The 25,550-nt window shown below is 37.0% G+C and overlaps 1 protein-coding gene across 1 annotated transcript in view; it reads right to left on the bottom strand.

Annotated features, from left to right (window-relative positions):
* MTA3 (metastasis associated 1 family member 3) overlaps positions 1–25,550 on the bottom strand; it is a gene marked incomplete at its 5' end in the record, with an annotated part of 141,979 nt that overhangs the window by 96,021 nt on the left and 20,408 nt on the right. Inside the window, 3 exons of the mRNA XM_035897006.1 lie at positions 9,987–10,104; positions 10,905–10,968; positions 24,977–25,103. Of these exons, the coding sequence (XP_035752899.1) occupies positions 9,987–10,104; positions 10,905–10,968; positions 24,977–25,103 (309 nt within the window). The remainder of the gene's footprint in view (positions 1–9,986; positions 10,105–10,904; positions 10,969–24,976; positions 25,104–25,550) is intronic.

The raw sequence follows: 25,550 nt of genomic DNA, 5'->3' as shown, positions 1-25,550 counted from the left end.
GAGGAGTTTAAAGCTGCTGCTGTTGTCACCTTCTGTGTGCACAGAAAAAGCAATTCTTTCGCTGATGACTGTACCTAAGCAACTGGGTTTAAACTAAACAAGATTTATTCTTGTAATTGTAACGTGGTTCACTTGCAAAGGAAACGTTAACTACTTCAGGACCATGTGGCTCCAAAATCAGCCGCCTTCATGATTTCTTAAAGACAGTTAAAAACGAAAGGCTAGACATACACTATTTGTGTACTAAACTCAGTAAGAAAGAGGCAATATTTTCTGAATTTTATTTTTTAATAACTCCCTATTGTATTAACATGTTCAGTTCTCATATCCAGCAATTGCCATAAGATTGATCACTTAGCACAAATTATAGACCGTATTTTCAGAAAATTGATAGGACATTAAGGCACAATATTTGTTTATCCTGTCAGACATTTCTCATAGCCACACATTATCTGTCTTTGGACAGATTTAACAATTAACATTTAACAACGGCATGGCTCTCCAATTTTTAAATACTTAAATATTAGAATACAGAATACTCTAAAAGTATTTCATATTGCCTGCTAAAATTTATCTCCTCACAACAGAATGAAATCACTGCAACTACATCAACACTAACAGAGAGAATCCAGCACAGACTTTTGACAAGAGAATCAGTTGCTCCATTCAAACAACTCCTACAGGTCTCCAGCTAGTACTAGTGATTTTTCAAATTCAGTGGTTCTTCCAATAAATGGGAGTATTAGGTACTATGAAGTAACAGAATAGATCCCTCCTCATGAGATTACAGCTGGGTTCCACTACTATAAAACATATTTTGCATTTATTAAATTAAACCCAAGTTTTAGTATATATGGGAAGCATTTAAAGAATCAGAAAATACAAGACACCGAGTCTAAGCATCCTGTACTTTCAGAACGTTAAAAATCCAAACAGTATGTAGATGAGTTTGTCTCTTTAGTTGTAACAATATTTAGACTTAAAGTCCTGGAATTCCAATATTCCCAAACACTAATAGGCTTGAAATCTGAGTTTAATAATTTCTATCTGACATGTCCGGTCTATTAAAAACAACATGCTGTTACAACTGAGTTGCAGCAAGAAGGAAAAAAACAGAGCAGACATTAGGAAATACCTCTAAAGGAATTATTTTGTTCTTTTTCAAAACAGAGAAAAGTTTTAGAAGTCTTGGATACAAGTTCTCTGACCATCACCCAAAATTTACAGCTTACATTTCTCCAACTGCTCTCCTTCTTCCTACTAAGCGCTCAGCTACTTGAACTCCATTAATTCTGAAATGCCTTGCCTTCAAGAAAAGGAACCAACTGCAGAGCAAGTGCTGTCTCTAGGCACTCTCTGGGTATTTTCAGATGTGGAAGAGAGACTCTGTTTTTTTTATACAGATACTTTGAATATAGTTTACAACTTTATTAAAAAGAAAACAGTGCTTTCAACAGAATGCCTTTCCTACAGGCTACTTCTTCCTCCATTTCAGAGACTCTAATTCCTCTTCCTCTCTATGTCTTAGTAAGAGGCTAGTCCACTTCCCTGCCAACTCCACTCTTTGTACTGCTTTAAATGGCCAGACAGTACCTGTGTCAGATTCTTGCTCCATAAAGAATACCCCAGAACAGAGTGGCCTCCTTTTAAACCCAGATACAACAGCTAAGCAGCACTGGGCTAGGAACAGGACTGCAGCTGGGATGGGGCCATTAGCATGAGAAAAATTCCATGCAGCAGTACACAGACATCCCTGTAACAGTGACTCTAATTAAGATCAGCCCTCCGGGCTAATTAAAACAGGGATTTGCAAACAGTTTGCCACTGTTGGTGGCAGTACTCAATTAGGACTAGCAGTACTTAGTACTAGCAGCCAGCTCTCTAGATAAACCTCTAAGAACCCAATCATTTCCTGCCACACCTGTCAACCCCTTGATGCTTGTTGCCTTCCATATACCTCTGCATGGAGGCTAAAATCTCATTTCCCAGCAACTGCCAATCAACCCTAACCCTTCATGTATCCATCATCACATTTCCCACTCTGACATGCCTCTGTTTTGCCTAGCGATCTCTAGCTCCACACGACTTGCTCAGCACCCAGCATCCTTAGAGCAGGCATGACGAGCAGAGCCGGATGAGCTGACAGAAGCCACTGCTACACACAGGCAATTAATTAGCAGTAAAACATTCTTACCAGGCACTTTCCACTGTTCAGATAAGCATGTGCACACTGATAGCTGCAAACGGCCGCCACTGTGATTGCTGCCCAGGACAACATAGGTTGGGAATCTCTGTGTGTCCAAAGACACCTTTCAACCACCTGAACAACTCAAGACAGGTAGAGAAAGTTCAGAGGTTAACTCCCTCTACAATCTACTTTCTAGCTGGTGGTTTTGTGCTAAACCTCAGAAATTACTCCATGTTTTTACAAGAGAGAAACAAAATTTTTCAAGGTTAGTAGTTGCTCTGTCAACTGAATCATACTATGCATGTTACACTTTTTCTTATATTGCAGTATTACAATCTAATGATACTGAAGACTTTTTGGTAGATATTAATGCTGTTAGCTTAACATTAGTGTTTGCACTTCCTAATCTTTGGGTGTTCCTTTTATTTTTAGACTGAGATTTGCTAAAAGCTCAACATATTGTCTCAAGCCTTTATGGAAAAGTCAGCTGGAACTGAGCATGCTAATGGCAATGACTGAACACATACAAAGAAGTTACCTACTACCCAGCATCATCACTGAAGGGAAAGTGACTAAGTAGAAGTTTGAGGTTTCTCTTGCAGCTTCTCTTAATGAAAAATGACTGTAGGAAAGCACAGAAAAAGATGTGGCCTATGTTCGTCTTTGAAGTACAGGTGTTTTGATTAAATGACTGTCCACTCACATGCTTGTTTAGTAAGAGGTAAATTTCAGCCCCAACTCTTTCTCTACAGATAAAGCAGCACTTCCCCAAGACAAAAAGCAGACTGTGAGCTGAATCTCATCAGTGGGTTGCTAAGCTGGAGCACCATAGTAGAATTAGTTCAAGTTGGAAGGGATTTTCAGGAGGTCTCTAGCTCAACCTCCTCCTCAAAGCAGGCTCAGCTGTGAGGTCAGACCAGAGCTTTATCCACTTGGGTCTTGAAAATCTCTAAGGACAGAGATGACACAACTTCCCTGGGTACTTGCTCCACCACTGACCATTCTCATGAGAAAAAAAATTTCTTCTCACTGCCATTCTGAACATCTCCTTTCAAGTTATGTCTGTTTTATCTCATCCTCCCACTACACACCACTCTCAAGAACCTGTCTGTCTTCTCAGCAACACCCCCCCAGTCACTGCGGGGGCTGCTGTTGGTCCCCCCCTTGAAGACATCTCTTTTCCAGGTTGAACAAGCTCAATTCCCTCAGCCTATCCTTGCAGGGCAAGTGCTCCAGCCCCAACAAGCGAGATGGTCTCCACTGAATTTACTTCAGTTTATGAATAACTCTCTGATACTGGGGCACCCAGATCTGGATGCAGTATCTAGATGTGATTTAATGAGTGCTCAGTAAAGGGGGATGATGACGTTTCTTGATCTACTGGCTATGTGCCAGGTGACACAGCCCAGAATGCTGCTGGCCTCCTTCACTGCCAGGACACTCCGCTGGCTTACATCCCCTTGCTGCCTGCCAGCACCCCAATGGCATTTCCCACAGAGCTGTTCCCCTCGGCCCCTTCCTCCCCCAATAAATTTCATACATTTATTAAAAATATGAATAAGAGTTATTACGCTATAATTCTCCCCTCAGCTAGAATAAAATTAAAGTCAAATCTCAAGCTACAGAGGAAGAAAACCTGTCCTTGTGACTGAGACACACTACCAGATGTAGCGTGAATTTTTCTTTTTGTCTTGTCACTCTTCTTTCATCCTCCTGTTTGATACAACATCATCAAAATTTCAGAGGGCATTCAAATGACTAAAGTTTTCTCAGACAATCAATAGAATCAAAAGGTCTATAAACTACCTATGGGTCTAAGACGTTGGCAATCTGATCTGTTTTAAAAGGGAGCAAATAAGAGAAATTCAAGTTAACTGTTAGCAGAGGAATCAAATTCATTCTCCGCATTTGTGATGACCGGACAAAACTGAAGAGGTTCACATGCTTCATGAGAGACCTAAAAGAAAATCTACCTCAAAAGGAAGCTTCTGTAGGAGAAGTTACAGAACAATTGTACCATATGAGCATTAACAAGTTATGTGAGTTTGGACAAGCTTCATCTCACGATTTCTACAGGAACTCAAGGATACCATAGCTACTAACAATGACACGTGAACTCAAATCCACTTGTGTTACCTAGGGTATGAAGAAGGGTATATGGGCTAAAAGGCAAATGTAGGCACTAAGCACTGTCAAGGCTCAGAGCTATACTAGCCAAATTAGTATAAACTGCAACAAATATGCACTGGAGATAGGTCAGCACGACTTTTATAAAAGAAAAATCACACCTCACATACTTACTGAAGTTCTACAAAGAGATCATAGAGATACACAAGGAACCTCAAGGTGACAGCCTATTGGATTTCTAATAGGCTTTAAACAAGTTTTAAGAACACTAAGAAACCACAAGAGACACTATTGTCTGCATGGAAAAACAGCTGATGGTCTGATTCAGCATGGTTGTTCTTATACTGGTAAGCTAAGTTTCCTTGAAAATGCCTGTTTCAACATTTTGCATTGCCTAACAAAGCACTGTTCTACCAAATCCTGGTAAACAAAAAGGTTCATTCATTATTACTTGACAAAGCAAATGCAACACCAGAAAATTGATTTTAACAAATTACACTTATTCTCTAATTTTCTTTAAAATCACTGGAGATAGTTATTCAAAATTTTATTAGTGTTCTTGAAAATACAATTTAGTATTTTTTTGTTTGGTTGGGATTTTTTAGTCAGATAATTACTCCAGTTTCACTAGACTTACGTATCATGACCAGAACTAAGTCACGATGAAGTTCTTTGTTAGGTTTATTTAGAAAATATCCTTTGCTTCAGAAGTTTTAATTGAGCTTTGACAGACAGACAATTATTGACCTTTGTTGGCTTTATCCCAGACTTTCCACCTGATTCACAACCCTATGAATAAATAAAAAGTAAGCCATTACTGAAGAAATTACTGATTTGGCCTGTCAGGTTATTTTAAACACTTGGCTTCCCTATCTATAACAACACTTTGACTGTATTTATTTACCTAAGCTGTCAAGCATTTTATTGTGTGACAACTACAGTTAGACGTAAGATAGCATGCACAAGGCAGAAAGACTAGTGCAGGCATTCAAGGAAAACATTTTTTTAATGCATTAAAAGAAATCCTGTAGAGAAAAAAAGAAAAATTATTTTTCTCCATTTTGTCCCGTTCTTGAGCATTATCTTAATTCATGAACTATATCCCTAACGCTATGCTGGTGCTTTTCTCTCTCTCATTCTCTGCTTTCTAGCCAGCCATGTAACACAACTTGCCACTGCATCAGCTGTTCCACTGCTGAGACATACTGGCTGAAATGCCAGCATTTCAAAACATTTGGTTTTAAATACATCAAGTTGCAGGATAGGGAAGGATCAGTATTCCATCGAAGTCTACCAAGTATCTAAACTGATTTGCCTTGGACCAATTTCCCTGACCTTCCTCATACTTACATTTCCCTGTACACAAAACAGGACTAAATAAAATCTGTTAGTTAAAGGTGACAGCAATTTGACCATATTCAGAACAGTTTCTAAAAGTATGCCTTTTAACCAAATAACGATGATAATGACTTGCCCAAAGCAAAACTGTATAGGGTTTTCCTGCTGTTTGGGGTTTTTTTGTTTTTTGAACTTCCTAGTTACATGTTTTATAAGCTGCTGATCAAATACAGTAGGTGGACGCTCCAGACGTCAGCTTCTGGCCATTGCAGGCAGAGAACCAGGTACCCTGTTCCTGCACTGTAGGGTATGGAAACAAGATACTCTTTGTCCAAATGCACACTTTGGTTCTCCGAGGACAAACCTTTCTATTCTTGCTTTGTACAGAGTAGCAGAATGTTACCCTGCACTGGAAACAGATTTGAAAATAAGCCAAGTGCTATGTTCACAGAATAAGCCACTGGAGAATGTGTGGTTAAAAGCAGAGAAAGGATGTTCATACTAGCCAGAATTTAAATCACTGCTGTAGAATATAGTCTCCTGTTCTCCACTGTCATAAGAGCAACTAAAAAGACTCCCAAAATCTTTGAACTAGAGTCTAGAAAGACTGGAGCACTTGGCACCAGGGGGAGAAGGAAGGGTTTCACACAAACATAATATCAAGCGAATCTGACAACTTTGATAATAGTTTTACTCTCAAAAATGCTGGTAGCAAAAGTCATAAGAGACTGCTGAAAGAAGTCTGGTCTTTCTCCAAACTTATAGTTTTCACTATATGTGTAATCTAAGCCATTTAGCTAAACCACTACAAACAAAACCAGCATAAATAAACAAGGCTTAGGCATTTTCAACCAGATTTAAACTGTGTTTATATTTGTTTACTGTAATTGCGTAAAGGATTTATGATTCACTGTACCTCAAAGCGGAAAAACAGTTGGATCTGTAATATCTTACTATTTATCCCTATATTAATACACCTTTTAGTCTTTTAAAAAGAAAACATTCTTTCCATTTCAAAAGTTAAGAGATATATAAAGTTCTCCAACTCACCCATGGCGGGGGGCGTGGAGGGGAGAAGGTATGCTGCATTACCCAAAGTTTGGCCTAAGCACCAGGTTTTGGAGTGTTTTATTCAAGGATGGAAAAATGGTAACATCAATGCAAGGGGGGGGGAAATAAATCTATTCCCACAAAAAAAAAAAAAAAAAGCATGTAGTTCTCCAATAAACACTCAAAGAAGGGACTGTCCATTCAGACAGAACAAATTATCACGGTATAGAGAAAATGCGAGCAATCTGAATTTTTAATCTACTAGAGTATATCAGTGTGTTTCCATCAAAATCACTTAATCTTTACAGAAGATGTGGAAGGGCTTTAACAGTTCAAAGAACTTTTTCATTTTTCAGCTACTTTGTGACTGGTCTTCTGAAAGCTAATCTGAACTGGCATGATTTCAGACATTTGAATTGGATTTACATGCCAGTAACTTTTAAAATAAAATAAGTGATGGTGTGTGAATCTTCTTTTTCCAAATTTTTTTTTTTTTTAAAACGGCTTTGGGGATTTTCTGTAAACATAAAATTTGCCTACCAAAAACTTTCAAAAAGGTATACTTCCTTTATGTTAAAATTAGTGTGACAATTTACTTATGAATAAAGTTAGCAATGCTTTCTATTTTATTATATACTACTACTATTAGATGACATAAAACCTCATTTTTCTCTAGCGATCCCTAAGTAACTTGAAGTTGTCTAAATTCTTTCTTTTAATTTAAAGTGATTGTTCTAGGCTTTTAGAGTCATACAGTACAGAATAATAATTTGGACAAACAGATCATTAGCCACTTTTAAAAATACAGGCTGAAAAATTTGTTTCAAGGTTCAGAAGCTTTCACAGAATCCCATATTTTCTGAACATATCTATTTTATTCTATTAATTTTAAACATTTTTTAGATTTGTTTTCATGAATGAAAAGGCTTGACAGTGAACGGATTAACATTCAGGCTGTCAGCTTACATAAAGACATAGTAACAGCTGAATCATCTTTTTCTTTTCCTTGGAGGTCAGAAGGCTATGGAAACATTTAGATAACAATCAGTCAAAACTACAGTAATTCAGGCATTTTTATCCTCCTAAAACCAAACTTTTTTTTCCACCAGCCACTGGAAATAAGTGCAGATTAATCCCACTAAGCTGCCAAAGAAGTTCTCTGTAACCCACCAGACCTTTGCTTTGTGGGCAACTTGGTGTTTCTGAACCTTATTAACTGATGGATGCCTACCAAAGACAGCAAGATGACTGCATCACTTACACATTTTGGGGATTAATGGCGAGTGAAAAAAACAAGACAGTAACACACAGTGAAATTCTGTCTTCATGACGTAAGAGAAAGAACTTCTACTCGTTTAACTGAATCAAGGATTTAACTCAGAAAGTTAAGCTCCAGAAGAAATTACTAACTTAACTTTAACAAATATGGAATTTAATTTTAGACAAAAATGAAAGGAGTAAAGTTTCCATGGGAAAAACATTAACTTTATATGTAGTACTCACTATTCCATAATTAGGCTCTGCCTTTAGCAATTTAAGTAGCAGAATTCAGTAGGAAAAAGATTTCCTGCCTGTCAGACAACCCCAGCTCATCCTGAAAACCCAACAATTCAACCAGTTACTTCAGGAGCACATCAATATTTCCTGGCTACTCAATACACACATTGAGACAGTTATTTTCTCTTAGTCCTCTGGGAAGCTTTCCTCTTGAGCATATGAATGTCTACATCATTATTTGTTTCCCTATGACAGGCACATTTTACAGCAAGCATAGCAGTATATCATATTCTGGTCATAAACTTGTTCTGAAACAAGTCTGTACACCTTATAAACAAATCTGGAAAAGACTTCCTATAGTTTATTTATGGTTATTAAAACACAAGTTAGAATAATAATGGAGGTGAGCTACTAAATGACATCCATCATAAAATAATCTGCCACTTGCCGGAAATCAAATCATTCTGGTTTTATAAAGTTTATTAAAAGTAAGCTTTGTAGAAGCAATACTTGCTTTGTACAAAAGAAAAAGTATAGCAGAAAAAAAAGCCCATGATGAATGGAAAACACATCATTTAAGATTACAAATATACATACCTGGGGCATTCACTTTGACTTACTGCAAGTGATATTCCTGTCATGTAATCCTTTCTTATTAAGGAATAAATACCAAGATTCTTGAAAATAGTATCTATGTCTAGATTTCAGGAAACTTTTTCTTTTGTTAGCACTCAATGCAGAGTGCACATTTCACTGACTAAACCAGCTCATTTTAAAGTTTACTAAGAAACAGCTGCTCATGCCTCTCAAATAACATCCAAACACTAAATAAATACTGTACTTGAAATTTTGTTTAAAAGAATAAAGTTCCCATGCAGCAAAAGAGTAAGGCACAGGTAGTTGTGCTACATTATAAATAAATAAAATTTTAAAAAACCTCAGTGATTTTAAAAGATACGCCAAGGCTTGAAACATCTGTTTCAGTACTCCTACAAAACAGACAAGAAGCTTTGATGGAAGCTAGTATTTTAAAATAAGACAACACAAAGACACATTATATATGCAGAGCCTGTTTTAAAAGGGAGAGAAAGAATGTATTTTTCACTTTGTTACACAGTGTTATTATTCTATGAAATGGGTTGGTCCTCAACATCATCTTTCCATGAGGCCTATAATCAAAGAACTAAACTGGATCATACAATTAAACAAACACAGGGTGCCTAAATTGTGTTATGCACAAACTCCACAGGTAGTTGTGCTACATTATAAATAAATAAAATTTTAAAAAACCTCAGTGATTTTAAAGATACGCCAAGGCTTGAAACATCTGTTTCAGTACTCCTACAAAACAGACAAGAAGCTTTGATGGAAGCTAGTATTTTAAAATAAGACAACACAAAGACACATTATATATGCAGAGCCTGTTTTAAAAGGGAGAGAAAGAATGTATTTTTCACTTTGTTACACAGTGTTATTATTCTATGAAATGGGTTGGTCCTCAACATCATCTTTCCATGAGGCCTATAATCAAAGAACTAAACTGGATCATACAATTAAACAAACACAGGGTGCCTAAATTGTGTTATGCACAAACTCGAAACGGACAATGTCTTTTCAACAGCTATTTAAGTACCCCGTCTTTCTTTTATAAGACCTACTATTTTACATTCTCTGCCTCTATGCCGATTAGTTTAGCTCAGAAAGTCAGCATAAGTAATAATGCAAGGTGAATTGGTTGTTGGTTTTGGGTTTTTTGTGGTTTTTTTTTTAACTAATAATTATTTACCTTCTGCAAGCATGTCTGGCACATCTGCTTGATATCTAGGCCCCACTCTGATTTCTCCCTTGTCCGCTAAAAGGGTTTTCAGTGATGGATCATACACCAATGAATAAAAAAAAGTATCCTAAAAAAGAAGACACATTTGCAACAGCATAATATTTAAATAGTACTGGCATATCTGGTACAGTCACCTGAAGTACAGGGCAAGTCCTGTTCTCAGAAACATTTTTACCGATTATCAGTGGTTTTGATGCAGAAATTTAAAAACAAAGATATACTAGTTTCAGCTAAAAACCACTGTCTGCCTCATGTCATATTAAGACATTCCAAAAAAATGTTTATTTTGAAAGGTATTTTGCAATACAATTATCTTTCAATTTCTTGGGGAATTTTCTTCCCCTCTGGTAATGCTAAGCACCTTAAGTTCCATCCACAGTAAATGAAAGGTGAGGAGGCACTTTCCATACAGTAATTCAGAGCCCTTAAAATTAAACTCCTATGCTAAATTTCTCTCTACAGAAGCCTCTCTTGCTCTCTCTGTACATTGACTATTGAAGAGTCTTCTTTCTAGAACACCTTTAGGAAAAAAAAAGAAATTAAAAAAAGGAAAAATAAGGAAAAAAAAAAAAAGCCATGTGAATTCCCCCTTAAATATCCACTACAGAAAAGTCTGTATATTTTTCTTCTGTAAGACAGCATATGATTTTTTTTCTAAATACAAGCATATTCATAATAAAACCATTAATTGTCAATTAAGTTTTAATCCAATAACTCTTGAAATTCAGTGTTTTCAACAACATAATTTTTCTAACATATCATTCAAGGAAAGATTTTCAAAGTATTGTTTGCCCATTTATTAAAAATACAGCTGTAAAAAACCATAAACCCGCCCCAATATTTACCCACATAGAAGTCACATATTACCTCTTTCTCCAGATATGACAGCACAGATTCCGTCTCATTCAGAAGAGCAACACTGCATTTCCCCCTACACAAACATAAGGGAGAACTGTTACTTTGTAAAAGTTAAAATTTTTATGAAATCAAAAAGTTATTTGCAAGAAAACAATCTAGACATACTTTAAACTTCTACATTAAAAATACAGTAGAATTCATTTTGCCATACTTTAAGATACCAAAATTAACATCAAAGCAACGATGGCTGTACTGACTCAAACAAGTATGAATTCTGCGTAACTGGGAAACAGTTTCAGAAATAGAGAAGCAATAAAGGCACAAGAGGTACTATGGCAAATGATAAATACACATACGATTAATATAAAGGCCTGCATGAATGAAACATCGCTTCCGAGTGACTCACCTCCAGTTCAGCGCCTAATTTGAAAACTAATAACCCAAACTAGAAACCATGTAAGTTTTTACCAATGGCCTGTAAAAGTAAAGTACATTTCTGTTTTGAATGGAATTATTTCTAAAGATTAATCATAGAATTCTATTCATTTCTTCTATAGGCATATTAAAATGCTAACCACCACATTTCTGTGCCTGCTGCCAGTAGAAAGCTTCCCATTATTTAGTAGTGGTACAGATCTGCCCATGTGTAACACATGCAGGTAACGCAATGGGAGTTTGACCCCACTATTCCCACCCCTTTCTCTCATCCCCTTCTCCCCCCAACATTCCTTTGACCTCAAATCCCTCTGCCTCTGACTTCTCTGCAAATAATCTGCAGAATTATGTTTAACAAATGGTATTTTACAGAAACACACATAGATGTGGATGAAAAATGTTAAGTGTGCTGAATCATCTTGCTAGCAACTGGCACTTCTATGCTATCATTTTTCACTGAACTACCATTTTATGGTAATATGTATTTCTTACCCCTTAAATACATCACTTGGTATTTCATGCACCTAAATTTTATTCAATTTCTATCAGTTTAGTGGGTATTTACCCACTTTATTTATACCCAACCACATCTTTGAATGTTTTTTGAAGCTTTTGGCCTTGATAATTCCAGAACATTCACTTTTTAAATTTAATTGTATTTTGTACCATGAAGTCAGTTTACAAACTATATTTGAACGGAATTTTTTTTCCAGCATTAAAGGCTAAACATCAGTTTACCTTTCCAGTTTGCTTCTGTTCCATATACCTCTAGTACGCTCCCCTCTCCCCTCCAGCCTATCCTTATATTTAACTCCAATTATTGCAGAGGCATTCCTTCACTGTCATTGTGACTGCAAGAGTATTTTATTGACTGACCTGATACCTTAATGCTGGTTATTTAAAAGATTTCATTTCATTAAGAGGCAAGACTAATGCATCCCCCCAGCACGCCTTCTAAGTGACTCAATGTCTATTTGATGTTACATTTATTTGTACAGCATTTTAACCATCTAATGGCTGGGGTCACATGCACAGGTAACATTTTATATGCATATATGGTATCTCACATGCATAACTAGAGTCTCAAAAAAGACAATAGTAGACATACAGTGGTAGGTACCACACTGAAATGAAAAAAGCATTTGAAAACAGATAAATTGCATAGTTAACATTAGAAAAAAAGATCTGTATTACAGTTATCAGTTTCTCTACTCTAGAAACCTGAAATACTTCTTACAAATTATTTTGAATCTTTACCACACACATAAAAGCCTGCGGTTTATGTATCTCCTCTTCCTCTTTTTTTTTTTTCCTGTCAGAAGAAAAATCCTCTCAGCCTATTGTAAATGGTTTAGCAGGTTGAACCAAGCATCTAGCTCGTTATATTGTCTCTGGCATCTCTCAATCATGGATGCCTAGGAAATAATTTAAGTGAATACAGTTTTGCAGTGATATGTCCCTAAATATTCTCCAACCACCACTGTATTTTTCGCCCTTCTTCCAACACTAATAATCAAAATGCCCTGGAGAAAAAGTTAATGCGGTTTAAACCACATTACAACAAGACTTTGAGTTCTTCCTCTAAGGCACATCTCTAATAACCCAGAGCTTCTCCGGATTTAAATACAATATTCTCCTCCTCACAATGTTCTGGAATTTCATTCATTAATGTTTTTAAACAATTTCAGATAATTGGGACAGATGGAGCCATATCGAATAAAGAATCAATGTAAGAGGATAAAATCTGACTGTTCTAACCTAGGCAGAGGAGAAAAAGGGGGAGCTAGCTACCTACAGAGACAAATGAAAGAGAATATACACTGCATTTACCAGATTGTAAGATCAGTTACACATCAAAATAAAATGATACCCTCTTTGCAAAGACACTAAGATTTCAGAAAGTGTTGAGTATCATTTAGACTGGTAGCGTACAATGCCATAGTATCATTGTTCTATTGGTGGAGTCTCCCACCTGAAAATGTGTCACAAAAACTAACCAAACTAAGGTTAAAAAAAAAAAAAATTACCCAGCTTTCATGAAATAGGAAAAAAAAATTTAAGAGCTGTCTAATATTTACCCAGATATGAGACATTCTTCCTCTTATCCGACTCTGATTCTTAGATGCAGGCTATATTCCTCTACCAAGCAGCATTCTTAACCAGTATCAACAGGGTGAATTACTAGTAAATAGCATCAGAAGGGCTCAATGATGGTAACATTACATATCTTGTTTTGACCTTTTTCTCAAATATTCAGAAAAATAATTTTTACTTCCTACAGAATTAGGCAAAAATTATCTTGGATGAACATTGAGGGGAAGTTTCAGATACCTCAGCAATGTACAGGAAACCACAAACAAAAAAGAGTTAGCTTTTATGTCCTCATTTATAATTTAATTCTGATGAAACAGAATTGTCTCTTCAGAATCCTTTCTGCTCTTAGATGGACTTTGTATTTAAATTGGTCACAAATAAAAAGTTCATCCATTGAGCTGACAACAATACCAACAAAACTTGTTATAGTATTAAATCAGTCAGCATTGAAAAGTAATTTGGAGGTCTTGCAGTAAAAGGACACCACAAAGCTTGTCTATATATAATGCTCATGGTATTACCAGTCTCTATCATATAACCCATTCAGGATTCAATTGCTTCCTCTGACCTAGGAACCAGAGCTATAACTGGTAACTTCTTTCCTTCCTTTAAAGCATTAACCATATGAAAGCTTTTTTCACATGTTACACCCTCCTTCACTCCCACTCATTAGAAGCTTTTGTCTGCTTGTAAATTTTTTTTACATCTGCCAGGTGACTCCACCAGTAGGTTGACAATTCCTCATCATTTACACCCATCACCTAAGAGATGCCTAATGACCTATTTCTCCACACCTACAACCTACTTCCATACTTCAATTAAACCCTTCTGTTACAATACAGAAACGAGACTCAAAACACTTTCCACAAACATACTCTTATATACTACTTTGGAAAAAATGCCTTAATGGTTTTGTAGAAAAGGATTTCTTTAACAGCCCTAGCAGAAAGCCAGGACCGTATAGTCCCCAAACTAAAATGCTAGCCATCTACACCTGAGACAGCAAAGCACAGAGATGCTAATGAGGATTATAAGGAAATGGCAAGGCATACTAGTCATCATGGTAGATAGAAATCTCAGTGCAGTGAACATAAGGGCTTTCTTTTTCCCCCTCCCATAAGGGCTTTTTTTTTCCCCCCCTCCCTGTTTTAGGGAGCTAGTTTTCTGTTTTGTTTGGGTTTTGGGGGGCTCTGTTTTGTTTTTTACTGTGGAACAAAGAAAAGGAGAATAAAAAAAACTAGAAAATAAATGGCAGCTTTGTGAGACACTCATAGATAAGACTGTCTCGGACAATTCAATAAGGAGCTAATGAAAATTAACACCCTATACGAGATGTCAGTTAGTATGTGAGAACTTAAGGACAGATTTCAAAAAGAGTAAGCGGAGATAGGACCTAACAGGCCTCGAAAACTAAAGACAAAAAATGCACCACATTTGAACAAGACCCAATGAAGGAATGAAAAACGCGGGATCATAACCCAGACAAGACCATGAAAACAATCAATATTTAGAACAGAGAAGTACAAGAGAACTTCCCTTACTAACCTGTTTCAGTGAAAGCACAAGGTAGCGATAACCAGCTCAAGAATTTAAGCTGTACGAAAAAAGTGGTACCAAGGCTATTATGCAAGACATTGTTATGAAAAGATTTCAATATACCCTGGTGAAACAACCTAGAGCAAAACACCAAATTCCAAACCTAGAGCAAAGCACCAAATTTCCCAGGGAAGTGGTCAAGTCCCCATCCCTGGAGGTATTTAAAAGATGGGCAGAAGAGGTGCTTAGGGACATGGTTTAGTGGTGGGATGGCACCGGTTGGACTTGATGATCTCAAACGTCTTTTCCAACCTAAAGGAGTCTATGGAATTCTCCAACAGATGTATTTAATGCATATCAGGGCTAGGGTGGGGACAGACATCAGACTTCTTGTTTGCACTGTCTGGGTAATTGTCCATTAATACGTTTTTTTTTCTTAAAAGTAATCAAAAATATAGTTCCAAGTCTTCACCAAAATTAAAAAAATGATGTAAACACTGACCTTTTAAAACTACCAACATGAATTGAAATCAACAGCAACTGGTTCGATCTTTTGAAGTCCTTGTTTGATTCAGCACAGCCCCTACTTTTAAACACGTGGAAAGCTCTACAATTCCTGTTCTGCTATTCTTGCAGGCTGTTTCTTCACGTTTTCACCCGATGAGTAAGACAGCCCACAAGATACAAATCTTATTTTAATAAGGATTTCTTGGAACAGGAGGTATGCAAACAAAAATTACAGAACGGAATTATAAAAGAAACGGAAGAGTTAGTCCCTGTTAACCAGAACAAACCACAGGAGTGGAAAAGGCAACCTCACCGGCACAGTTATCACGCCATCTAAGTTTCCATTTGTAACGTAGATGCAGTCTGGGTCAGACTGATGCAGTGCAAGAACTCTCAGAACTCATTACTCTGGGTTCCTATCAAGTCAATGAAATTTGGTATACATTGGTCATTCAGATACAAGTTGAAGAAAGAAAATAACATGTGCAGCATGGCCCCACAGACTCTGAAATTCTGCTATTAACAATTATTAATTGCCCTCCTGAACATGACAGAATGATGTTGTGCAATTCTGTACAGATACACCGATTGGCTCTCGCTGATCTTCAAGAAATATTGGTCCCTCAGTAGAGATTTGAAACACAGACCTCTGAGTCACTAGCTAGCCTGAGAATAAAATAACAGGAGAGAATATTAGGAAATATTATGCTTGTGAGGAAAATCTGATTTGATCTGAACATACGCTGTTACTTAATGACAACCAGAGACTAAACTAAAAAGATGATGTGTAATGAAGAGGGGTAGAAAGATTTTGAGCAGAACTCAGGAGTAACCTTTCCCACATTCAGCATAAAGGGAAAGAAGGGGAAAAAAAAAAGTACAGCTATTGAGTAGAGGAGGAAAGTGCTTCCTTCAATAAAAAAAAGCTTTTCCTTAAACGGGAAAGTGTTTTGAAGATTTCCACTCAACCAACCACTTGCCAAGAGCCAAGTCTTGATCCCTTACTAAAGGGATCTTACTAAAGAAGTCTAAATTGCAACAGTAATCACCAAACCACAGACTAGGAACTGTGGAGTCCAAAGAGCTTCTGCTAATTATATGAAATTGATTCCCCAGTTACAGGAAGCCAATACTAAGACTTACTCGTGTATTTTAATTGTAAGCGCAGGTTAAGAGGCACAGAATGATGCTGACAGACACATACCAAAGTCTTTATAGCAAATTTGAAGTTCTCCAGATTGCAAAGATACTTGCACAGCCAGAGAGCAAGCTATTGCACACCACTAAAAATAGGAAAATAAAAGCAGCACCACAGGGATCTGTTGCAGATTTAAAACATTACTAGAGTTTGACTTTTAAAATATTCAATCCGTATCTAGAATTGACAGAAGACAGATCTGCACTGTCCAGATTCATACTTAATTGGCCCAAGTTTAACTTTGCTCATTTACAGAACCTCTTCAAACATGAGAAAAAAAACACCAACCAACCAAAAAAACATTTGATAGGTGAATACTGGGATCTGTCTCTCCCACGAAAGGATACCAACCTCCCAAACAGTACAAGATTGTGTATCTGTGGCCAAACGATAGATCAATAAACTTGGCATTACCTGATTAACACACTCTTGATCAAATAAAATTAAAATGAGAATGTACAGCAAACTGATTTATGTACATCTAAATGAACCAGTAATGCCTGGCATCTAAACATATGCATAGATCACATGGATGGCCCAGGCTTTTTATGCTGCATGTGGCTTTTAGTCAAAAAATTCAGAGTTTTCATCTTAATTAGAGCTGGAGTACTGATTTTGAGCACTCCAAATTGGTAAGATTTAAAGGCAGTCTCTTGGAGCAATCATGCACAACTGACGTGGATTTAAATGTAATTTGTAGACCATGCCCAAATTTTTTTGCATATTCTTAAGGTTCTAACATTTCTCACCACTGTTGTCTAATCACAATCTAAACAGGACAAAGCATTCCCAATGTGAAACAAGTTCACAGAGATAAAATTAAAGGAGACTTTGCATTCAGTCACAAGTTATGCAGTTTCTGTTTTTAAACTACTACACTTAGCTGAAAAGCCAAAGTATTCAGTAACTCTACCAGAAGATCTCACCTTAACAATTGTAGAAAATGTTAAGAGGCAAATGTATGGATCTCTGAACATACACACATTTGAAACAAGTTTTAAAACATATAACTCAAAACTGGATTTACACCAATACTGTTCCAGTTTACATTACTGACTGAATCTTGTGTTCTGTAGCTGGGAAGGGTCTGCAAGAAAACACTAAGTAGAAAGAACAAGGCACTGAGTGCCACAGAGAGGCGAATGTTTTCTTGATCAGGGCACAGTAAAACTACAGTTTTTAATAGCTAAAAATAAGCATAACTGTATATATACCTTCTATAAACTATTGTAGGAAACTCAAGTCATTGACATTTTTCCTCTAGGGATTAATTCATGCTAAAAAGTAAAAAAAAATGTTACCTTTTAGCACAGCAGCAATAATGCATATGTATTGAACAAAAACACAGGAGGCTGGTGAGGAGTGATTTTTCAGTGTGCTATTACAAGGTTGCCCGGCTCAGAAGCAACGTACATCACTGCATGCAACTGAACTCAAAGTTTTGCACCACAGGAAAGACTCCTACTTTGTAATTATGTCACTACAGGGAAACATACACTGATTTTCAGGTATTTTAGTTACAACCTTCTACTGATAAATATATTTTTTCTTATACTGTTACTAGTACTGGCTATTGACCACATCTGAAAACAAGATTCTGGCCTAGACTGACTTTTTGTCTTAATTCACGTAAGAATTCTCTGAATTCTATGGGGGGTAGGGGGGAAAATCAAGACATGCTTCAAAAAAATCCCTTTGTGCTAAATAAACTCAATACAGAAAGGAAGCATTCCTTTTTTAACAATCCAAATCATCAGATAAGCACGTGCCTATGCAAAGTAGATTCACTCCTTATCCAGTCAATTTATGCCAGAAACTAAATCAGGCTTATAAGGCTCAAAGTAAGCTCTTAAAAATTAGCTAAAATTTGTCTCTCATATATATACACACACACATATATACGAGGTATATCAACACATAGACACACGCAACCCCATATGCCAGAAACTTCCTAGTTTGCCAAGAATGCCAAAACTAGAAATCCTGAGGTAATACCACTAAACCCCAAGGTGCCATGCCTTAAAAAGTCACATTTCTTCTATGAAATGACCTGCCCCATCTGTCTTGAGCTTCAGACCTTTTGGTGTGTTTTAAAGGAAGGAATCCCACATTCAGAAAAAAGTATTTCTCTACACCTTAGTTGTTTGAAATAGCAGTATTAATGAGTCCTGATGAGATCATGAAGAAGAAAGCACAGCATAAAGAAAGCTGTATGATAAAAATGAGTCATTTATTACGCATCTAAAAAGCATCACGCTCTTAAAGGCAGTTTGTAAGCACTACATGCTTTTATAAACTGCATATACTCATGCTAATTTTTCTGATATGCCTACAAAGTGGTACCAACTAAAGTTACTTTAGTCTACCCAGGAGCTAGGGAATAGTTTAACAACAACAACAACAACAAAAAAAAACCAACCAAAAAAACCCAAACAAAAAAATCTACCCAGGAGCTAGGGAATAGTTTAACAACAAACAAAAAAAACAACCAAAAAAACCCAAACAAAAACCCCCACAAACCAACAAACAAACAAACCCACCCCAAAAATCACGAAACTCCAAAAAACCAAGTTCTGGACCGCATTAGTGATCAGAATGGAGTCAAAAAATATGGGGGGGGGGGGGGGGGGGCAGGGAAGAGAGTAAAAATGTATTAAACTAATACAGGGAACAAAATTTCAGAACTGAGGGAAACCAAGATTCTTATAGCTTGACACTTTAGAAGTTTAAGTACACTTTTTTGTATGCTTACAGGTAAAAACATGCAGAGGCTCCAAATTTCTTGATAAAAATTAAAGAACTCTTCTCATGATCAGACTATTTGGAAGCCCTTTAATGTCACACATGCACAGGCATTCTGCAGAAATATTCACCTTCTCCCCAGTCATATTAATCAGCTTTTAATAAAATTATTTTATGCAATCACAAGCTTTAAATGGCTCACAAAGTCCTTTCTGTGTGGGAATGGAAGTAATAAACCAAGCCAAGAGCATCTTAAGGCAGTTTTGGGTTTTGTTTTTTGTTTTGCTTTTTGGGGTTTTTTTGGTTTGTATTTTTTTTGTTTTTTTTTTTTAAATAAAGGGTATGTATGAGACTGATTCATAAATTAGAAAAAAAATGCCTATTTCAGAATCAGAGTTCATAATGTTTTTCTGAACTAAGGCCATGGGTATATAGAAAGCTTGAATTTGCTGCTTATGCCAAGCAACAAATATAACCCTATAAGGAATATAAGAAACACTTAGATCATCCAATGACAGATTAAATAAATACTCCCCATTAAAAATTTGGGTGTAATTATGGTTATTTGAATAATCTCCATAATGACAAACAAGCAGATAATGCACAGGTATCACATACAGCCACGCTGAATCCAAAAATAAAGCTCAGCAACAATTTCAGCATCTTGAAATTGTGTCCAAGAAAAGCAAAAAGTACTCAGTGAAAACACAGCCTCCAGAAGGGGAAAAAAAAAATAAAAAATGTATATATAAAAAAATACTATGTAACCAGAATCCCTGTACTTATAAAAAAACCCTAGAGTGGTACAAATACATATAATTAGCAACTGATGAAACTACGAAGAATAGGGTGAATTATCCACCACTTGGAAATTTGTCAACTAAGCATGGATGTCTCACTAAAATACACAATTTAATTCAAGCACAAATGGTTGGGATCACATCAGCAGTCACTGCACAAATTTGTGTGGCCTGAGTCAGGTAAAAGAGCAACTAAAGAGGTAGTGACAATCCCATAACTGCTGCTGTTTGGTCCCAGGGAAGGACTCCTAAACTTGTATTCAAACTCTAACTTACCAGATGGATTGTTGAACAGAAGTAATTTAGCAAATTTCATTTTTATTTACTCAAGATGATACTAGTCACCCTGCTGTAAGAAAGAAAGAATTTTGACATAGTACTTTGTTCTTTAACCCTAACAAAACCCCACACAACTGCATCAACCAACTAAATCACCAACATGATAGCAATCAAATATATATTATATATTTGAGATCCTCTTTCCCCTTCATGAACGGCCACCACTCTTTAAAACTTTTCTCCATTCTCAAGCTGTTTTGACTTTACTCAAATAGTCTGTACACAAGCCTCTTTTTACTTTTGCATAAATGTGTTAGTTTTTTTTTTAAAGCAGGGTATGTGTTATTGCAGTATAGAGCAGCCCAAAAGATTCACACCTGATTTTACACTTGAGAATGCTTGCCTCATGTATGCTTTCCAAACACTTAAAATAATAATAATCAAACACAAAAACCCCACAACCCCAAGACTGAAACACAGTTATTAACTAAGCAAAGATAATGAAATGGCCAAGATGAACCCTGGAAGATAAATAAATTCTTTGACACAACTCATATGAAGTATTAAATTTAAAAGCAATTACAAATGATCTTAGAAGTTAATGCAATTTTTTACAGCTATCTAAATGTGTTTATTACCTATTAACTCTTGAGACCTTGAGAACGGAAAATAAATTTAAAGCCCAAGTCAGATAACCCAGTGCATCTCTCCAACAAGATAACCACTTGCAGATTTTTATACAAGGGATCCATTCACCAAATGCTATGTTTTATGGTGAATTTTACAACACTGGCAAACAATTCCACCTTTATGGCAACTTCCAACATTTTTTTTTCCCCTGTGCCTCCTCATGCCTTTCCACATTGCTGTATTCGGTAATGTTCAAATCTCTGAAAACCCAAGTTGAAGTACATAGCACTTCAGCTCCTCTCTGGGACTGGCAATGCTTACAGGAGCCATCTGCATGAATTCTGGCTGTGTTTACTGTGTGACATTAATGAAGGTTCAGCGTTTGACCACCATTCAGTAAGTCTGGTTGGCAGTGTAACTCTGTTACAGGGACATCTGGGGATTACGGTGCCTGGCAAAACTGCATCTGTGACACGCAGGGATTAGGAAGGAAGGAGGTAATTTACTGGAGGGGTGCTACCAACCTTACACACTTGAGCGGACAGAGGAAGGAATCGTTTCACTTGTAACTTGACAAGCAGACACTAAGGTAACAAGCCTTGCCTTTGAGGCCCGAACTCGTACATCAGCTCGTGCTGTACCACATGCCGTCACTCCAGAACAGTGCTGCACTGAGCTAGGCAATTATACCTTCTCAAATGCATTCCACTGCAGGAACAGTATGTCCACAAGGAAGCATTGCCATGTTTTATTATTACTACACTACCCAATTCTAATTCTTTCCTAACTCTGGCTTTTTTTTTTTTGTACCCAAACTTACACCACTTCTTAAAATGGCATAGGGACACCTAATGTAAAGGGGAAACAAGTTGAAGTCTAAAAAAATGCCAATACTTGTAACAAAACAAATTGTTTTGAGAGTTACAGATAATGTACATAGCAAAATAAAAAGTATGAGAACAAGGAATTAAACTGGATTTCAGTAATTCAAAAGCAACAAATTACATCAGAATTACTCAAAACAACATTAGAGACTAAAGAGCTTCAGAATTAGACTTGCATATCAAAGAAATCTAACCTGCTAAAATAGCTGCAAGGCATCTCAGCTATAAAGCAGTGGCACCAGGTGTATAAATGAGACATTACTGTATTTGTAATTGTGAATTAGAATAAAAGCAATCTCAGTAAGTTTTTTGGGGGGGGCGAGGGGGCTGTAATTTTCTGTGCCATTCACTTTAAAAAACATTTTAAAAGTTAAGAAAAGAAGAAAGACAAAACAAAAGCAGTAAAAGCATATTACTAAAAATTAAATAGAAACACCACACCAGGTAAAATTATTTTATTCTCTTAAATTACAAGCAGAAAGGGAACTAAACTCGGTTTCCTTTCTTGGCTGAAGATGTCAGTAGAAGTTCAAGATGTGTAGCTGCCAAAAGCAAGTATAGATGGTTCGGCCTCCTCCATTCTCTTAAAATCAGTTTTAGCTTTCTCCTCTTCCTTCCAAAGGGACTGAGCTTTTATATACTTACTCTTGAAGGAACTTATCCTCACTCTCCAGTCCACATTCCACCATAACATTTATTTTCTCCTGTAAATCCAATTGTTCCTATCTAAGGGATAAAACTGCAGGTGGTGAGAGCAAAAGCCCACAGAATGGAGCTACTCAGGCTTTCATTGCATGAGCATCTGCTAACTTTCTATATGGAGATGAATGGCTTGGTAGATCAGTGACAGCAGTGAATGTTGTCTACCCTGACTTTAGCAAGGCCTGCAGTGTGTCCCATAGTGTCCTTTAACCAGACTGGTAACATATGGACTAGGTAAGTAGACAATAAGCTTGGAAAAAAACCAGCTGGACCACCAGGCTGAAAAGGTACTGTAGCAAGTGGTACAAAGTCCAGCTGGTAGCTGATTACTGGGGGCATCCCCTGAGTGCTGATACTGGGGCCAACACTTTAACATCTTTATTAACAATCTGAACAAATTATCATCTGCAGACTTACTGAGAGTGCATTCAGTTACTAAACCAGATTCATTCACTGTTAAGGTATGACGAGTAAAGGGAAAAATCCTACTGCTGTCTTCAATTACTTAACGAAAAGGTACATAAATAAGACAGAGCCAGGCTCCAACCAGACAAGCACAGTGATAGGACAAGAGGTAGTAGACAGCAAGTTTCAACAAGGGAAATCCCAATTAGATGACAGGAAAAAAAATTTCATGACAACAGTGGTGAAACACTGAAACAGTCAACCAGAGAGGCTGTGGAATCTCCATCCTTAGATATTCTGGAGTACCACCTTCACAACACTTCCATCCTCTTTTACAGGACAAGCTGATTAATAAAAGTTATGAAAACTACCAAGAATCACAGAATATTAACATTAAGAAGTTACAGAGCCAAATAAGGAATATTTTGCAGTGTATTTTCCTTCTTGCTTCTTATTAGAGTTAAGATTGTTAAAACATCATTAGACTACATAAAGCTTGTTCCAGTATTCGTCTGGTAAAGGTCTCAGTAACATGTGACAGCATAGGCCTACAGCATTCATCTGTTCTGAAAAGTAGAGGCAAGTCATCACTCCGCACTTGCCTGCTGCACAGTGCTGCATATACTATGATTTCATGTGCTTTTCTGGCTTCTTTGTGAAGTGTGTACTGGAGAACCTCTATCACATTTGCTCCCTGAGCTGTGAGGTGAGAAGACATTTACAATACTACTTCTATGTAATCTTCTCTCTACATTGAGAACACCTTATTTCGATATCTAAATGTCAAAGAAGGTAAAAGAAACCGCACAGGATTATTATCTCTATGCTATAGTTGGAGAAGCAGAGATCTGACAGTTAAACGACTTTCTCAAAGTCAGAGAACAAGTAGGTGAATCAAGCACAGGAAATTAAGACAATAATTTCCAACTTCCAGTTTTTATGTTGGCAGTGAGAAAGGTAAGCCACATATTTGCCAATGAGAGAGAAAATACATATGCACATACAAAGTGTTTCTCCTACTGGAGCATATATACTTGGGGTTTTTTGGTAGCTTCTAGTCATTTATGGTCTGAAATGGCCGAGGGGAACTGGATGTAATGAGAAAACCAAAATTCCTTCAGAATGCAATGTAAGGGACCTTGTTTTACACTTACCACACTCCCCCCCCAGTCACAGTGCTCCTTCTTTTCCATTTCTAGGTACATCATTCCCTCCTACCCCCACCCAAAAAGAATTTGCTTGATGGCTAAATAGGAGATGACATAAGTGCTTACATCATTTACAGAAAGAAATCAACAACCCCTTTTTGAGGTTTAGCAAGCCTCTTCCTACATTAGCATTAAGGCACTTTAAAACAATACTTAAATGCTTTTGCAATATTTAGCCAAACTCAATCATGACTACTACTTCACATTTACTGAAGTAAGTTGGGGCAATTTTATTTTTAAATGCGTGCAGCCCTAAATTGCAGACCTAACCACCGAGTCACTGTCTCCTTTCCAAACCCATCTGTGGTTTCCCTGGGCAGATGAAATGGTCAAAGTTCCTCCGGCCAGCAGCAGAAGAATTAATAAAACAACTCTTCCAAAGTAGGAACAGACTGACTTTATACCACGTTATCAACTGATGCTCGAAACGGCAAGCCAGAGCTCTGAGACTCTTGCCCCTTCCAAACCTCAGACATGAAGTAACAGAAGGAAAAACCAAAGGCAGTTCCAAAGCAGTTTGTGGGACAACCTGGCACAACTCAGCTGTGATCATCACACCAATCACAGCAAGATAAAGGCTGAAGTGCTCAAGCAGGTAGGCTACTGGCAGGCAATCCACCTCAACAGAATACACAGATAAATGATATTTACAACTTCTTACCTGATATGTGTTGCTGGAAGGGACTCATACTGGCGAGAAAGGAAGAGCTCTCTGTGCTTCAACTGATGTTTCTGTTTATCAGTCAAGTCAACCTCAATTGTAGTTTCAGACTCTTCTTCAACTTCTTCTGCAGAGAAGCAGAGCGTAGGTCGAAATTAACTCTGTTGCATAACACCATTGCAGCCATTTCACTTGACATCCCCCCCACCCCTTAGCAACCTCCCTTAGTATTTCAAAGAAGAGTATTGACAAGACTACAGTTTATGTAACTTGACAGAATATTAAGTATTTTCAATTCTATACCTTCTACTTATACTCTGCAAAAAATTATGCTCCTCTCCTACTCTACTACGCGTTGATGTCTTCCACACAGCTGTAAGAACAATCCTGACAACGTTACTCATTCTTTTTTTATCTTCTTTCATCTGTTCTTTCTGTGGGGGTGCCTCTTGCTTGGTGACCAGTTCTGCCTCAGATTTTCTGTTGCTGATACTGATATTACTAAAACTTTTACAGAAGTCCTGGGGAAAAGCATACTTTCTATGAACAGAAGTCTAAGACTGCAAAATCACAA

This window comes from Egretta garzetta, unplaced genomic scaffold, assembly GCF_000687185.1.
Source record: "Egretta garzetta isolate BGI_Z169 unplaced genomic scaffold, ASM68718v1 scaffold166, whole genome shotgun sequence".
Taxonomy (NCBI): Eukaryota; Metazoa; Chordata; class Aves; order Pelecaniformes; family Ardeidae; genus Egretta; species Egretta garzetta.
Note: the sequence above shows the minus strand (reverse complement) of the source record. Positions and strands in the feature narration are given on the sequence as shown.